This window comes from Chaetodon trifascialis, chromosome 10 (genome assembly GCF_039877785.1).
Source record: "Chaetodon trifascialis isolate fChaTrf1 chromosome 10, fChaTrf1.hap1, whole genome shotgun sequence".
NCBI lineage: Eukaryota > Metazoa > Chordata > Actinopteri > Chaetodontiformes > Chaetodontidae > Chaetodon > Chaetodon trifascialis.
In genome coordinates, this window is record NC_092065.1 from 4,751,425 (window position 1) to 4,769,145 (window position 17,721).

Consider the following 17,721-nt stretch of genomic DNA (forward strand, 5'->3'; position numbering starts at 1 on the left):
CCAGCATTGTGTGGGGGGGATTCAAAGGACCCCCGGTCAGGTCATCATACCTGCTGACTGACGTCTGTTTATCCCTCCTTTATTTCTGCGGCTTCATCTTTACTTCTGATCTTTGCTACTTTGACCTCAGTCCTCCTGTCCCTCCTCCTGATCACCCTGTCCACAGGTTTGCAGGCAGGACGGTGACCAGCAGCAGCTTGGTGTTGGTCACCGTTTCGACCAAAGAGGAAGGAGCCGCCCAGCTGACGGTCAACTGTGAGAAGATGGTGATCGGCACCATGCTGGTGAAGGACATCCTGCTGGCGCTGACGCAGTGACGTGTGCCGGCGCTCGGCCTTCTTGCCCCCTCACACCGACACACCTCGCACATATTGTCCAAGACACATCACATGTGTAGCATCTACTCCGTTCTCCTGCAAACAGTGAGGAAGTTTCCAGGATGTTTAATTCCAGTTTGTTGTGTGGTTCAAGAGCCCTCTACTGTTAGAAATTACTCCCAAATCCCCCAAATGTCACAGCTGTTTGTGATATTTTTGACAATCAGACCTGACTGATGTTGAACCTGATATGAAATCCCTCCCCCTCTTTTAAAGTTTCATACATCTTTACTTATTTTGTAACATCGTTTCCTTCCTTGAGGAGCCAATTGGATTCATAAGACGCCAATTGCTGAGTCAACTAAAAAACGGATTTGTGCATCTCAAAACCTTGAATTTTCTTCCACTTACTGTTTTCAAGGCTTTCAGCTACATCTCGTGGCCTTTCATTGAGGCAAAGTGCTTTACATAAGATATAAAAAGGCAAAAGACAAGATATGACAGAAACATAAGAAAATATAAAAAGACACATAACTAGGACTGAAAAGATAAAAATAGCCAAATATGACAAAACAGGGGAATTAACAGTGCAGCCACAGTCAAAAGATAGAAATGAAGAGCTGAGAGTTTTGCTCCAGATGTGTGGCGCATAAAAACTGAAGGCTGTTTATTTTCCAGAGATGATCACTGGAAACGGAGAATCAGCCACGAGACGCCTGATGGCTGAACGTTTCCAAAACACAGTCAGTGAAGCGGATGTTGGGAAGTTTTTCATCAAAACAAAATGAGTTCTTTCTCTAACACTGTCATGAGAAAATAAATCTAAAACGATCCCGTTTCACTCAGAAAATGTAGTATTTTTCTTCTGGACTAAGGTGTCCAATTAGGTAATCCTTATTTTTTGATGAGTGGACGCACAAATCTTTTAATTATTTGCGTGTTAGTTATTAGCTCTTAGACTATTATAAGATGTAGATAATATAAGTAATAGATAATGTACTGTAGGTATGAACTCCCCCAAAAGCTGTCACCGCTTAAAACAGATCAGTCAAATCAACTCTCGCCCAGTTATTTAGACATTGTTCATGACTTGAATGTAGCACGAAGGCTCGACTGAGACAACAACTACCTACAACTGAATCATTCCGTTTTGGCACAATAATCAATCAATAACTCAGCTCTATATAATAAAGAAGGATTCTCATCTCGAATTCTGCGATTTTAGCGTTTGCCTAGCTGTCAGTGCACATGTTCATTACAATAAGTGGGGCATTTCTAAAAAACTGAAGATGTATAAATGTTATTGTACGTATTGCAACATGTAATACAGTATAAGTTATGGTGTGTTTGAGTGTGTGTGTGTGTGTGTGTGTGTGTGTGTGTGTGTGTGTGTGTGTGTGTGTGTGTGTGTGTGTGTGTGTGTGTGTGTGTGTGTGTGTGTGTGTGAGGACTGTGAATATTGATCTGGCAAACATCAGCTGTTTTCAAATGACACTCGATTTGAAATCATCATGAAGCACATTATGATCAATGAGTAAGAAATCATTATTCTTGGTCCATAAAATGGCAGAAAATATCAGTTTTTATCAGTTTCTTCTTTAAAACCCAGAGATTTCTTTATTTAAAAACATAGAAAATTAAGAAAACCAGCAACTATTAAGATTTTTCGTGTGAAAAACTGTTAATCAGAATAAATGCTGATTAATTTTCCATTGATCGACGAATCGTTTAACCAAATTCATGATGTAAACTTTGCCCTAACAACAACCTTTAATGGACTTTAAATAAATAATTCAACATTCTGGTTAGTTTATTAGCTTATTATCTCTGTGAGAAGACTGATACTACTCATGTTTGTATGTAAACTACCATCATGAGAGGGTCAGCTTAGCTTAGCTAGCCTGGTTCTGTCCATGGTAACAAGAGAACACAATTTGTTGTTTTTACACTTTGTTTATTGTACAGATTAAACAAACAAGACATCAGGTGTTAATTGGTGAGCTGTAGTGCTAGCTTTAGTGCTAGTAGGCAGATTTAGTTACTTTTGAACAGGACCAGGCTAGCTGTTCCCTGTTTCTAGTCTCTGTGTTAAGATAACGGCATGCTAATTTAGCTAATTTGCATATTCACAACACTAACTCATGAGTGGTATCGATCTTCTCTGTTAACATACAGCAAGACAGCAAACACGTGTATTACCCCAGAAAGTCTTAACTCTTCATTTAGGATTAAAATGCAGCTTTCAATGCTAAAACACCCACCGTAGACATGCTTACCGCTAACATTCACTGCTAAACTCACTGTTCACTCTAATTTATGAGAATAATACGTGTAGATTAGAAGTGAAATAGTGCTTCTGATAATGTCAAACAGGTCAGTGTTACCTTCATCTTTTTTTGTCAGGCGATGCTGCTTTCATGCCTTTTATTTTGATTTCAGGTCAGAGGTCATGTGGCCTCTCTGCAGCTGCACGTTTCTTATCTTAAACATTTTATCAATGTATTTATTTATTTATGTTTTCTTTGCTGTGTTTTACCAAAGGAGTACAGCCAGACTTCTTTTTCTTCCTCGTCGTAGAAAACCGAGCAGCAGTGGACGGTTTCATTTTGGCCTTTTTGTACCTGTTGCGTTGTTTACTGTTGAACCACTCACACCTGAAATTTCCAGTCGCTGCAGCAGTCATGATGGAGAATGTAAAGAGTGAGAAATTCTACATTTAACGTAAAAAAAGGTTTCTTTCACATAAGCAGTTGCTCTGAATCATAATTCACGTCTGGCAATTTGTTTTATCTGCATCTGCTTTCAAATATCCAAAGTACGGTTTATCAAACTCTGTGTGTGGTTGTGAAATGTGATCCTGAAGTATTACAAGTTTATTTATTATACAAATAAAAACTACAACTACATTGTTGTGTTGTCTATTGTGGCCTGACAAACAGTAAAAGAGCTGCTGTTCAGTCTCTAACTGTCAGTAATTATTGAGCAAAGCTCAAAAGACTGTTTGAACAATGAAGGAGAAAAGAGGAAGTTAGAAACAGCCTGCTGGATTTCCTCAAATCATAAAACCCGTCTGTTCCACCACAATGTGGCCTCTGTAAAATATGGAAGATTTTCCTGAACGCTTCCTTGAAAATGTCACAACATTTCGGGGACGTCCTCATTTTCTGGTATGTTTGACAGTGGCGGAAAATAAAGTACATTTACTCAAGTACTTCTGAGGAACTTCACAGTATTTCCATTTTTTATTTTTCAACTTAACTACATTTCAGAGGGAAATATTGTACTTTTTACTACATTTGACAGATTCAGATTTTACAAAAACATATAAGAAGCTCATGAAATACATTAAACCGGTGTTTTCTAACTCAAATAAAATAGTTCAGCTGTTTACTCAGTTTACTCGTCTAATAATGTCATAAATAGTTTTAAGTTTATAAATAAGGACTTTTATTCCTGACTTTTAGTTTCATTTTGCTGATTGTTTTGCTTAATTTGCTTTCATTTAGGTACATTTTCGAATGCAGGACTTTTACTCGTGGTGAAGTATTTCTGTACTGTTGCATCGGTACTTGTACTAAAGGAACTCAGCTGTGTGAGATCGCAGGTGATACCACACCAAAACACACAGCTGAGAGCTAACAAAAGCAGTGTTTATTAAAAAAAAAACAATGTAGTCCCAAAAGGTTTTCAGAGATGGTCAGTACCTGATCTGGTCCTTTGACAATGATTGTCATCTGAAATGAACAATATTTGGTCTTCCACAGGAATGAAAGGAACTGCTGTGGTCCAGTTAGTGCAGGAAATAACAGTTTGGGTACAGATTGACACACTTTCACAGTGAAAATGATCCAGAGTTGCATAAATGTACACACGACTTAGAGTTTAAAAAAAGGCCACTAATGATTTTCCTTTTTGAGAGCAGACATTCATGAGTATATTCAAAGCAGCGCAGGTCAGTGAGTCTGAAAAGCAGAGTGAAATGACAGTAAACATGCTGAGGGAACGACGTGGAATGTGTCTTTGACTGAGAGGACCCAAAACTCTGAATCACACAATCAGACGGAAAAGCTCTGAAACCTCCTTCAAGAGCTTTTTGTGTTCAAGGTGACATAAACAGGCACATTTTCATAAATGATGCCCAAAGCAGCTGATCGTAATCAAGAAACTCATTATCATGGAACACGTTTTTTGACTTGGAAGATAAGATTTTTGGCGTGTTTAGAGACTGACAAACTTTTTAAAGGTGTCCTTGAAGGTTTGGTACAAAGGCATTTCTTTTTCTTCTTGCTCACTTTCCTGAATAATAATTCCTTTGGAGGTGCAGATAGCCCTCTGCGTTTTCTCATTGTTGGCATTTAAATGAGGCACCATGAGAAGGCACAGAGAGACGACAGAAGGCACTGGAATGAAAACTCCTCCGGGAGCAGAAACAGGAGATGTGAAGGCAGCGATCCTCCAGTCTGCCTCCAGGAGGACGTCGGGAGGATGTCTGCTTTAAAACAGCGTCTGAGCATTCAGGTGAGCTCAGTCTGCCTGGTTTGTGGAAGCAGAGGAGCCACCAGTCCTCCGGTCAGCAGCAGAGCCGAGACCAGCAGGACCGGCACGGCGCAGTTTGTGTCCACCAACTTCCCGAAGACAACGTTTGCCATGATCGCCGCCACTCGGCCCACACCGGTGAAGAAACCGAGCGCAGAGGACCTGAAAGAAGAAGGGAAACACCGGACACGTGAGCAGCTGAGGGATGAAAACAGAGCATCTGCCCACTGATAAAAATGAATCATATAAACCTTCTACATGTGCCTGCCTACTTACTGTTAGGTCGCGTCTCCTGTTAAAAATCCAGACTGACAGAACTCTAAGCTGCCATGTTTTAAACTTTGCTGAACTTTAGCTGAGCTTTCAGAAACATTACCGCAGCTGTGTTGGGTAGAGCTCCGTCCCCACCACGTCCAGGGCGTTCCAGGTGATCACCGACACGCCGCTGAAGACACACGACAGGATCAGGCTCTGGACTTTGGTCTGGACCACGTAGATGAGGAAGATGCTCAGACTGGACAGCAGCAGGCTGAAGGCTGGAGACACAACAAAGAGGTGAGACATCACAGCGGGACTGAAGGTGTAAGACAGAAAGATCATAAACTAAAAAGGATAATTATTATTTTCTACAGTCACAATATCTTAATATTCTTTTAAATACATGTGTGGAGAAAATCAGCCTGGAAATAAAGGAGTTAAGAACTTCAGCTTCAACAGAGGGAGGCAGGTTTATATTGAGCTGGAGGAGCAGACTTCAGACAGAAAGTAAAACAGTTTCCTAGAGGTCAGACTCACAGAGCAGAGCTTTCCCTCCGGTGCTGTCCATCATCAGGATGGTGAAGAAGTTTCCTGGTAGGTTTGATGCAGCGATGATGAAGCCCTCCATATAGACTGTGAGGTGAGAGACAGACACAGGAAGCTTAAGTGAGGACAGTACGAGAAAACATCCACACCAGCCGTTTTCTGTACCAGCTTATCCTGTGCTGGGTCACAGGAGGGCTGGAGCGTATCCCAGCAGCCTCCAGTTCACCTGAGCATCATGTTTCTGAGGCAAGTTAAAAGTGTCATGCTCTTGAACTTCGCGGCTCAGGTCCAGTTTTGCGTTCGCTGACGGGAGGAAGAAAAAAGCTGATGGCGGCATAAGATCTCTGTCGACCCGGATACACACCTGCTGTCTTGACGGGGTAGCAGCTCTGGTTGTGGAGCAGAGACGGGAGGGATACGTTGGCACAGGGCGAGCCACCTTCCTCCATCCTCTTAAACAGCTCTGGGAACCACATCCACAGGCCGTAGTACCTGCACACAGACTTCAGTGGATTAAAATGAAGGCTACAGACCAGCCGAGTCACATCAAACACGAGCCCTGAGCTCGTACACGAATCCGACAACGAAGCATTAAGTGTGTGTGTGTGATGGGATTTCTCACCCGAAGGAGATGCAGTAGAAGATGATGAGCAGGATGAAGCTCCTGGACCTGAGCGGACCTTTAAACATCTGTTTAATGGGCACCATGGCCTGCAAACCAAACCACAGACATGAGTTAGATGTGACAATTTGCTTCTCTTTCCTTTGGTTCTTAGAATACATTTGAAGACTTTGATTCAACACTATAATGAACAAATTTTACCATTTACTGACATTTTACAGAATGAAAAGCTAATGTAAATAAAGCAGCTGAAGCCCTAAACCAGGTCCAGGTGGTATTACAGCACTGAGAAACAGGTTTAACAGAAGCCCAGCAGAAAGCTTGTGTGAACCCAAGGACACATACTGAACAGTGAAGGACCCTTTGAGTCTATGGAGGTGAAGTCAGGCAGCTTCAATACACACAGCAGAATCTGAAAAATGTGTCTGACTCCTCCCTGTTGATGTGCAATCAAGGTTTGTGACTGTTACCTTTTTCAGGATACGGACAAGTCTCCCTCTGCGAGATCCCCTAGTTCTGCTCTCCTGCAGATCGTCTCTTTGCTGGGAGCTGACACACAACCTAAATTCCTTCAAAGGAATTCAAAATGAGTGTTGTTACACTGCCAGATTAATATACAGCAGAGTGAAGGAAGTGTTTAGAGAACTTGAAACCACATGCAAATAAAATACACATTCATTACAAATATCACTTCCCTTTTTATTTCACCTAGGGCTGGGCGATAAAACGATAACGATATGTCTCGCGATAGACATGTTATCAATATCAATAAAAAATGTGTTTGATAAAACATTCATGATTTTTTTTTCTTCGTTAGAAGAAACCTGAAGTTGCGAAGCGAGGTTGGTTGCATGAACAAAGCCACTCGCTCTCAGGTAACTAAGCAACGTAGGGAGTAATCGCTAAGCAGTGAGAGAGACACGCTAACACGCCAATCATGTTACATGATCAAGTCCGGTTGCGCCATCTCGTTGTCTCGTGTTTGATGCTTCGCGAGGAGTGAGATGAAGAAATAGAAAGTGAGCGCTGCAGCGAGCGAAGAAATCGTCAATAAAACAGGGAGTCAGCTCGCCAGTATGGAGTTTTTTGGATTTTATAAGTCGGACCGTAGTCAGACCAATGTGGTCTGTAACCATAGGCGGCGCCAAGGAGGGGCTTGTCGGTGCTTCAGCTCCCCCTAGTGGTAACATAGCACCCCCATAGCACCCCCATGAAATCCAATAAAAAATCATTAAACAAAGTAGATTTTTATGACATTTTATCTCATGTGCTTTTTTTATCATGTGCTGTCAGGGGTCTCAGCTCTAAACCCAAAGCACAGATCTTTTTTATTGACTATGGCACAGAATTATGACATCACTGAGGATAACTTAAATGCAGAGTTGCATCAAGCCCGACGTCTTCTCGAAAGCAAATCACAACAGGGACACTCCGTTAACACAACTTTGGAACTTTGAACACTCATGGCACCATACAAGGACGCGTTTATGGACTTGTACAAACTCCTCTGTATCCCTGACATTACATCTTCTTCCTGTGAACGATCTTTCTCCTGTCTCCGCCGTTTGAAAACCTATCTGAGGGGCAGTAGCAGAGATGCTCGTAGCAGTAACCTTGGACTTTTGGCTATCAATATTAATTCAATTCAATTCAATTCAATATACCATTAAACGAGCACGAGCCCTGAACGTCGACAAGATCATCGAAGCATTCGCCCTCAGCCATAACAACCATCGCATAGTCCTCCTGTGATACTGTATGTCAGATGGGAAGTGTTTTTTTAATTTCCCATGGTGATGGGTTGCTGTTTTGATATGCTCTTTGCAAGTATGTTATCTATTGTGTTTGCATTTTGATGTTTTGTCTCTCATGGCACGATGGTTTTAAACATTATTTGATATGGAGGTTTCCACTTTCATGCAGTTCTGATTTGAGACAGTTACCTAATTAGTGTGTCAATAGTAATCGTGTCACACAGACCTGTTTAGGTGTGACACCGGAAGGAGACACCAGGGGAGACACACGAGAGATTGCACTTCAATAAAAAAATAATGTCATTGAAATCCCATTGTTTCTCGATCTGTGCATAACCTTTGGCTTTTGAATGAAGTGAATGTCAGACAGCGGCATAATAATGCAGCTCTGGAATACTTGCAAAACTATATTAACGTTGTGTAGTTACTACTGTTTGTGTGTGTGCTTGTGCACATACTGTATTTCTAGGAGCACCCCCAGTCAATGTTGGAGCACACCCCTAGCACCTGCAATCAAATTTCTCTGGCGCCGTCCCTGTCTGTAAAATGTGCTCATGGTATCAAAATAACAGTACTGGTATATCATTATATTGTATATGACTAGTTTTAGTGTATATTATATACATAAAACTACATCGGGAGATGATTAATGGGGTAAGTTGTTTTTTATTTCTCTAATCTTTGAGTTTTCTGGTAAACTATGGGAAAGTTTCAACAGTTGCGAAATGAATGTAGTGGAGTAAAAGTTCAATAGTGGCACATGGTGGAGTAGAAGCATAAAGCAGCACAAGTGGATATACTTTGTTTAAAATTTCCATTTTATGCTATTTTATCCTTCTACTCCACTACATCTCAGAGGCAAATGTTGAACTTTTCACTCCTCTAAGATCAGACTTTATTGATCCCACGGTGGGAAAGTTAAATCTTTACAGCCAGCAAGTGTTACAAAAAGCAAAAACAGTTGCACAAAAGGGTCCAGATAAAAAAGTGCGCAGGATACAAAACTGAAAAACAACTATATGTACAGATTATAAAAATACTACTGCCCATAAAAAGCACTATTGCCAGTATTGTTAGGAGAAAAGCTCCTAGTGACATGCTGGTGTGACAGCTGCTGGGATGAAGGACCCAGTCCTGTAAGCCAGCTCAGCATTTCTTACTTTTTGGTCAATTCTGCATTCGTATGTTTATACCTTGCTGGGTCAGATAAGTTGAATATAACATGTGTAAACATTGACCAGTTGTAAGTATTAGGACTGGAAGAAGTTCCTGAAACATGAAAAATACAATTTACAAATTTATTGTGTAAATTATAGTGTGGGAGAAACCGGAGCACCCGGAGAAAACCCGTATGACAGCGGGAGGCGCGCACAGCCTCAAGAGTCTTGTCGCAGTGACTCTTGAGAGGACACAGTGTTGATCACTGCGTCTCTGTGCGCTCCCATCTTCTTCTGACAGGGACCTCTGCAGCAGCTTTGCCGGCCCAAGCTGGACTCCAGCCCGGACCTGTGCTGCGTGTCATCCCCTGTCAGAACACCCCCACCCCCCAGCAAAGCCTTAGAGAATAAGAATTGAAACGGCAAACAGGACGGAAACGGCAAACCATCCCAGAAGAAAGACGATGCCCATGAGCAGATACTTCAGTGCAGCTTTGCAGGAACCGCTGGCGCTTCTCTTCTTCGCTTGCCTCGCAGTGAAATCCCGGATGCAGTCCTGCAGAATCCGGACGACGGTCGCGTCCGCAGCTGGATCCACTGATTTGATAAGAGCCCCCAGCTGCCGCCCGCTGCCGAACTTCTTCTTCAGCTCTTTGATCACAGTCTTGCACAGCTTCTCGCTGGTCTTGAGATCCGACAGACGACAGACGAAGCTGATGTCGGACAGACCCTCCATCGTTTTGTCTCGGAGTCTCTTGATGTGCGTGGTCTTCTCCTCATCGCTGAGTCCCTCCAAGGCGCCGCACTTGCACAACACTCTGACCGTCAGCAGGGTGACGACGAAGCTGAGACTGAGCTTCTGTCCCTTCTCCTCGGATGTGGTCTCTCTGGCGGAGGATGGGGGGGTGGCGGGTGTGGCCTCTCCGGCGGGGGGTGGAGGGGTGGCGGGGGGCTGGAGCTCCCGTCCCTCCTCAGGTGCGGAGCCCCCAGCAGAGGCTGGAGGGCGCTCAGGAGACGTGGATCTAGAAGGCTCGACTATGGTGACCTCAGAAAATGTTCTGTCCTCAGAAATGTTCTCCATGTTTTGTAGTGTCTGTGGTGGATTGTGTTCAGATACCTCACGAGTTTGTGCTTCTAACGTTGCCTTTGATTCGTACTGGTCTCGATCGTTCAGCGCTCTGTGCTGTGAGACCTGATCCTGACTCTTATAGGCTGAGTGGCTTTGATGTCTCCACAGTCTAAAGTCACGCTTTGGTGCTCCGTGACGTCACGCACATGCGCACGCGCACTAGTGCACGTTATCTTCCAAACACAGCACTAAAAAATGAAATACTTCATTCATTAAAAGTGACAGTAATGATCAAACTCTTCACCAGCATCCATAGGCGGCGCCAAGGAGGGGCTTGCCGGTGCTTCAGCTCCCCCTAGTGGTAACATAGCACCCCCATAGCACCCCCATAGCACCCCCATGAAATCCAATAAAAAATCATTAAACAAAGTAGATTTTTATGACATTTTATCTCATGTGCTTTTTTATCATGTGCTGTCAGGGGTCTCAGCTCTAAACCCAAAGCACAGATCTTTTTTATTGACTATGGCACAGAATTATGACATCACTGAGGATAACTTAAATGCAGAGTTGCATCAAGTCCGACGTCTTCTCGAAAGAAAATCACAACAGGGACACTCCGTTAACACAACTTTGGAACTTTGAACACTCATGGCAACATACAAGGACGCGTTTATGGACTTGTACAAACTCCTCTGTATCCCTGACATTACATCTTCTTCCTGTGAACGATCTTTCTCCTGTCTCCGCCGTTTGAAAACCTATCTGAGGGGCAGTAGCAGAGATGCTCGTAGCAGTAACCTTGGACTTTTGGCTATCAATATTCAATTCAATTCAATTCAGCCGAGTGTGAAGCAGCTGGGATGAGAGTCAGCACCTCCAAGTCCGAGGCCATGGTTCTCGACCGGAAAAAGGTGGCTTGCTCCCTTCAGGTTGGGGGAGAGTTCCTGCCTCAAGTGGAGGAGTTTAAGTATCTTGGGATCCTGTTCACGAGTGAGGGAAGGATGGAACGTGAGATTGACAGGCGGATCGGTGCAGCGGCTGCAGTAATGCGGTCGCTGTATCGGTCTGTCGTGGTAAAGAAGGAGCTGAGCCGAAAGGCGAAGCTCTTAATTTACCGGTCAATCTACGTTCCTACCCTCACCTATGGTCATGAACTTTGGGTCATGACCGAAAGAACGAGGTCCCGGATACAAGCGGCTGAAATGAGTTTCCTCCGCAGGGTGGCGGGGCGCTCCCTTAGAGATAGGGTGAGGAGCTCTGTTACCCGGGAGGAGCTCGGAGTAGAGTCGCTGCTCCTCCGCATCGAGAGGAGTCAGCTGAGGTGGCTCGGGCATCTCTATCGGATGCCCCCTGGACGCCTCCCTAGGGAGGTGTTCCAGGCATGTCCCACCGGGAGGAGGCCCCGGGGAAGACCCAGGACACGCTGGGGTGACTATGTCACTCGGCTGGCCTGGGAGCGCCCCGGTAGAGCTGGAGGAAGTGTCCGGGGAGAGGGAAGTCTGGGCGTCCCTGCTCAGACTGCTCCCCCCGCAACCCGGCCCCGGATAAGCGGAAGACAATGGATGGATGGAATTCAATTCAATTCAATTCAATTCAATATACCATTAAACGAGCACGAGCCCTGAACGTTGACAAGATCATCGAAGCATTCGCCCTCAGCCATAACAACCATCGCATAGTCCTCCTGTGATACTGTATGTCAGATGGGAAGTGTTTTTTTAATTTCCCATGGTGATGGGTTGCTGTTTTGATATGCTCTTTGCAAGTATGTTATCTATTGTGTTTGCATTGTGATGTTTTGTCTCTCATGGCACGATGGTTTTAAACATTATTTGATATGGATGTTTCCACTTTCATGCAGTTCTGATTTGAGACAGTTACCTAATCAGTGTGTCAATAGTAATCGTGTCACACAGGCCTGTTTAGGTGTGACACCGGAAGGAGACACCAGGGGAGACACACGAGAGATTGCACTTCAATAAAAAAATAATGTCATTGAAATCCCATTGTTTCTCGATCTGTGCATAACCTTTGGCTTTTGAATGAAGTGAATGTCAGACAGCGGCATAATAATGCAGTTCTGGAATACTTGCAAAACTATATTAACGTTGTGTAGTTACTACTGTTTGTGTGTGTGCTTGTGCACATACTGTATTTCTAGGAGCACCCCCAGTCAATGTTGGAGCACACCCCTAGCACCTGCAATCAAATTTCTCTGGCGCCGCCCCTGTCTGTAACTTATGCAAGACTGTCGTCCCCACCAAGACCGGTAATACCACAAACTTGTTTAACCACCTTAGCCGCGCTCACTCTTTGGAGCGCAGCTGTATTCGCCAACGTCCGCCAACCGCAGCACCACCACACAAGCAGCAGACCACCATGCAGAGGTATCAGCTTCAGTGCCTGATGACAAATCATCTAAAAGGCACGAAGACGTAATGGAGGCAGCGGCATATCATACAGCTAAAGACATGCTTCACTGAGCACTGTGGAGAAGCCAGGTTATAAACATCTCTTACACATGCTTTTTCTTTTTTTTTTAAACACACTTGCAATAAAAATAGAATTGAATAGTTCGTGTATGTTTAGAGTAAGAAGAGTGACTAAAGTTGTTCATATGTCTAAGCTGGTTTTATAGTTCAGTCAGTGTTACTGTGCTGTCTATCATGTTTGTTTGTTTGTTTGTATGTTACTGATGTCAAGTCTACCTCAGTTTCTGCTATGTTTCCAAAACACTGCACATATTTGAAAACATTTTATTCAGCAGGTGAATCAGCTTGTGAACTTTCTGCACTAAACCTGCAGAAAAAAGTTCTCAGGTTTCTCTCTGTTTACATTTTTACACTTTTTTTACTTTCATTATTTGAGTGTTTTCCATGGTTGTGTTGACATTTCCTTTCCTTTCTGCCTTGATAGCTGAGGGGATTATAATCAGAGGAAGGTTCAATTTAAAATAAAAATGTTTAAATTGAATGTATTTTTCTCCTGGTCCTTATTTTAAATAGGTCATAAAAATATCAATAATTATCGATATTGACCAATATAAAACACTTATATTGCAATAGAGTTTTCAGCCATATCGCCCAGCCCTAATTTCACCTGCTGCACTCTCTGTCTTCTTCATGGCCTTTATCATGTCAGGTGTGTCGTTGCAGCTGATTGGCTCTTTTGTGTTTCCTGAGTACAATAACTGTTTATTTGTTGTTGTATTTATATATTTATTGTACGCCACATCTGTGGACTTCATCGTTTTCACCACTGCACTCCTGTGTTACATCACTGTCTAATCAAACATGTTAAATCTGTACTGAGGCTGTTCCAAATATCTTATTTTTAGTTTTGTTTTTCATTCAAAGCTTCTATTGTGGTTTCTGAATGAAGCTTCAAATGTCTGTCATATAAGGTGTGTGTGTTTTGATGGTAAAGAAGAAGAAGCTGAATCTTCTGATCTATCGAATATTGATTAAGATTTCTAATGTGAATATTTTGAGTGAAGCTTTAAACTATTCAGTGTTAGTTCGTACCGGGAAATCCTTTCCTTTTCCCCAAGTGTTCAGCTCGAACATCACTCGGAATACGTGGATGGCCTCTCTCTCCCGGGCAGCCTGGGAAACACGGGACAAAAGTGTCAAAGTAGCTCAGAAGGAAAATGCAGCCTGCAAACACAAGCGCTCGTCTGGTCTTTAAATACCTCCATGAGGAACTTGGGGCTTTCGGGCATGAGCAGCCTGAAGAGGAGGGCCGACGTGAGGCTGGGAACAGAGCAGAGCACCACAAACAGTCTCCAGGTCTGAAAGTCCAGCCATCCCAGAGAAAAATGTGCCCACGTTCGAGGAATCACCAACCAGGCCAGACCTGCAGACAGGAACACACACACCGTCCTCACAAGTGAACTCATGAGGATGCATCTTCTGTTCCAGAATTCTGTGCTCTCGGTCTTATTTTGATAGGGTCTACAAAGGAAGTTCATGCTTTCGCCTCAGAGGTTGTAAATCTACATCTTTGCAATTCAGGGATTTTCCAACAGATGATTATCATTTTTCAGTGACAGACACTGAATGCCAATCACTAGATATGACTGTGAGGAGAAAAATGTGGATTTAACCGGCCTGGTGGTTTATATGTATACCACAGCCTGTACTTCCTGCCTGTATCTCCACTATCACCATCAGTTCAGACAGAATGCAAATTAAACACAAAATTATTATAAGGTTGATTGATTACACCAGCAAGCTACATGTTAGCAGGCAAACTTTATGCTAGCTAGCTCTAACATGCACAGTAACACACTGAATGTGTCTTTCACACACCAGGAGTGGCAGCGCTTGTGTTTTTATCCTGCATCACTGATAATGTTGTAATTATGGGAGTCATGCCTCTTCCCACCTGCAGCCAGGATGTTTCCTGCCATCCAGAAGGTGGCCAGAGCGCAGATCATCGCCCCTCTCCTTAGGCGGGGCATGAACTCTGAGAAGTAGGAGAAGATAACAGGAATCGACCCGCCGACCCTGCACAAGAGGAAGGAAACAGCTTCAATTCTTGCCCTGCTGCGACTGTTTGCTCAGGAGAAGAAATCACCGGCGTGTGAAGCAAGGGCACTGAGAGTAAAGGTCAAACTTTCAAAACAGGCCATGATGATTTGCCTGACTGGTATTTTGGATATAACTGAAGTGATATCACCTAGGTGATGTGGGAATAAACACACTTAATTCATCATGTGGCTAATTGACTACACAGAATAAAAAAACTTAAAAAATATGCAAATCATGTGCACACCCAATGCCGCTGATGAACCTCAGCAGCAGGAAGAGCCAGAACCATGGAGCCACACTGGCCAGGCCTCCAAACACCCCATTGACTGTGAGGGACACAACCAAGACCCTGCGTCGGCCCTTCTGGTCGGCCATGTAGCCCCACAGGTAGCCGCCCACCATCATTCCTGGAAAACAGGAACATGATGGTAACAAGACAATAACACCCTCATTTGTTTTTTAAAAACACACTGAGGCTCTGTCCTTTCATGGTAAACATTATAAGAGCTTCACTTCAGTATGTTAGCGTAGCAACATTAGCATTTAGCATAGCAACATTAGCATTTAGCTGGCAGGGCTGTAGACTCTCAGTCATGTTATTTTCCTTTTGCGCTGATGTTGGACTGGACAGTTCAGACTCATTTAAAGCTTCATTCAGATTCTAGTTTTAGCCCGTCTACACTGCACCATCATGTTCTGTGTTAAGTTCACAGTTCAAGGCCACAGGCCAGAGCTCAGGTATGATAACTGATTTGTCAAACACTTGTGATTCACCGAGGAAAATGCTGGCAGTCAGCAGGCCCATGTCCAAGGAGCTCAGCAGCAGATCGCAGCGCGCTGTTGGCAGGAGAAACGACACGCAGAGAATCTCCACGGCATCGCTGGCATTGGCCCAACCACACACCACCAACAGCAGCCAGTGGAACAAACCAAAACCTGAGAGCAGAAGCAGAACAAACAGAGACAGAATCATCTGTTAAAGAATCAAGTCACGTCTTTGCTGGTCTGTTTTGGATATACTCAAATGTAATAGTCAACACACACAGCTAGGATGGAGAAGGTTTAAAGATACTGTAAAATCCAACATGGCGGAAACTGAGTGGAATTCCGTCACAATGATGTCCTCAAATTTTATTTTGAATATTTTATGTCTTCTATGTGTCTGCAGGTCAAAATGATGTGTATCTACAAAGGTTAGTTTTAACATTCTTTGCTTGTGGATGATGCGTTTTTCATCTGAACCAACTATTTTAGCTTTTACAAGACCATGAGTAGAATATTCTGTGCAGCTTTACATTGGAGGATTTACAAGTTTGTTTTCCCAATAAACAAAAATTACATCCAAAAGCAGCAAACCATCAAACGTACCTGCTTGCTCTACCGCCTCCTCGTATGTCAGTCTTCTCTGTGGCCCCACACCAGAATCTCGTGTGATGTTTGATGCCCTCCGGTCGAAAATTATTTCAGCTGAAAAGCAGCAAAAATCCACAAACAGGTTAGGAGAAACTGAGGTTCAGAGGGTTTTAAGGTCTAAAAGCTTCAGACTTTAATTTGGCTGTTACATATCAAGCCATCAAGCTTGATCAGTGATTTAGCCGATTGACTGATTATCAGAATAGTGGCTGGTTATCTTCTGTCAATGTACAACTCGATTCACAGATTAAAATGGGAAAGGGAACAAGGGACCAACTGCCACTTTTGGCCCCGGGGCCCCCTAACAAGCTCAGAGCAAGTATTCAGTTCATTTCTTAAGTAAACATACAGATACAACAATGTAAAATACTTCATTACAGGTGAAGCCCTGCATTCAAAAACTTTCTTAGTAACAGAACACAAGTGTTATCTGCAAAATGTGCTTATCACAGGTACAAGTACTCATTGTGTAGTAAATAATCTCCTGTGACTGATACATTATTATATATGACTGAAGAGAGGAGCTAGTTTGAAGTACTTTATTTATGTTAACAAATATTATTTTAATCTTCAGCAATGCATTGATTTTCAAAGCTTATTATGTGTTTACGGAAACCCTGAAATTGAAAAGTAACTGCAGCTGTCAGATAAATGCATCCTAAACATTTCCCTTTGAAATGCAGTGATGCAGAAGTACCATAAAGTGCAAATAGTCAAGTACAAGTACCTCAAAACTGTGCATAAGCACAGTGGTTGATAAATGTACTTCATTACTTCCCACCAGTGCCTGGAACTGATGCATGGAGGCATGTGTGGTCATGCATTACAAATCATGTCCTGGTAGCCTTGAGATGTGGCTTCCTGGATCTCATAACAGGAATAAATCTGCTTTTTCATGCCTTTAAGCGAATAAAATAAACTATATCTTAGAGGTAAAAGCACCTGGCGTGTATTTTGTAGCTCTCTGTGTGTGTGTGTTTAGCAAACTAAACACGACTCAAACAGCAGTTACTGATGGAGCTGCACGGCTGTTACCTTCATCTGAGTCCAGCTCGTCCGGCTCGAGGCAATCACCGGTGAGAAGGGGCTCTCGCGCCTCCGTGTCTCCGGTACGCACGTGACGAGACATTCCCCAAAATCAGACGTCTCTAATATGGGCGCTGAGCTGTGGGCAAGACTAGCTACTCCACTGTACTCCTGTCCGGGTCCATATCACTGCCTCATCCGCTACATCTATCTCATGACGACTAGCTAACGCTGAAGCTAACCTGACAAGGAGGACCAGGAAGTAAAAAGTCAGCGGCGGTTTTCACGTCCTGAGCGTCTCCCCCAGTCAGTCAGTCCGTTTGGGTTGAGTTGTTTGGGGTGAACCACCACAGTGTGTCGTGGTGCTTTAGCCTTACATGAGCGGAGGTAACGTTAGCGGCTAAAGGAGAAAGGTCTGTCCGTGTGCGCCGTGCGAGCAGTGGGGTGCAGTTGACGTTGCCTCCCTGTGTGTTTTAAAAAAGAATTGA

The 17,721-nt window shown here is 43.5% G+C and overlaps 2 protein-coding genes across 14 annotated transcripts in view; one reads left to right on the top strand and one right to left on the bottom strand.

The window, feature by feature from the left end:
* LOC139337873 (AP-3 complex subunit beta-2) overlaps positions 1-3,223 on the top strand; it is a 42,245-nt gene extending 39,022 nt beyond the window's left edge. For 12 of the 13 annotated variants that reach the window (XM_070972689.1, XM_070972692.1, XM_070972691.1 and 9 more), the window contains one exon: positions 167-3,223. In XM_070972689.1, the coding sequence (XP_070828790.1) occupies positions 167-317 (151 nt within the window). In that variant the 3' untranslated portion in view covers positions 318-3,223. The remainder of the gene's footprint in view (positions 1-166) is intronic. The other variant, XM_070972695.1, reaches the window with a different exon arrangement.
* Positions 3,224-3,528: 305 nt separating this feature from the next.
* Positions 3,529-17,674, bottom strand: sv2 (synaptic vesicle glycoprotein 2). The gene is made up of 13 exons (XM_070972697.1): positions 17,243-17,674; positions 16,163-16,261; positions 15,569-15,730; positions 15,039-15,201; positions 14,649-14,770; positions 13,954-14,117; positions 13,787-13,867; positions 6,750-6,848; positions 6,280-6,368; positions 6,022-6,149; positions 5,649-5,744; positions 5,230-5,389; positions 3,529-5,015 (listed from the first exon to the last, which is right to left on the bottom strand). The coding sequence occupies exons 1-13, from the start codon at positions 17,334-17,336 to the stop codon at positions 4,832-4,834; spliced, it is 1,641 nt and encodes a 546-aa protein (XP_070828798.1). The 5' UTR covers positions 17,337-17,674; the 3' UTR covers positions 3,529-4,831.
* Between the last annotated feature and the right edge of the window lie 47 nt (positions 17,675-17,721).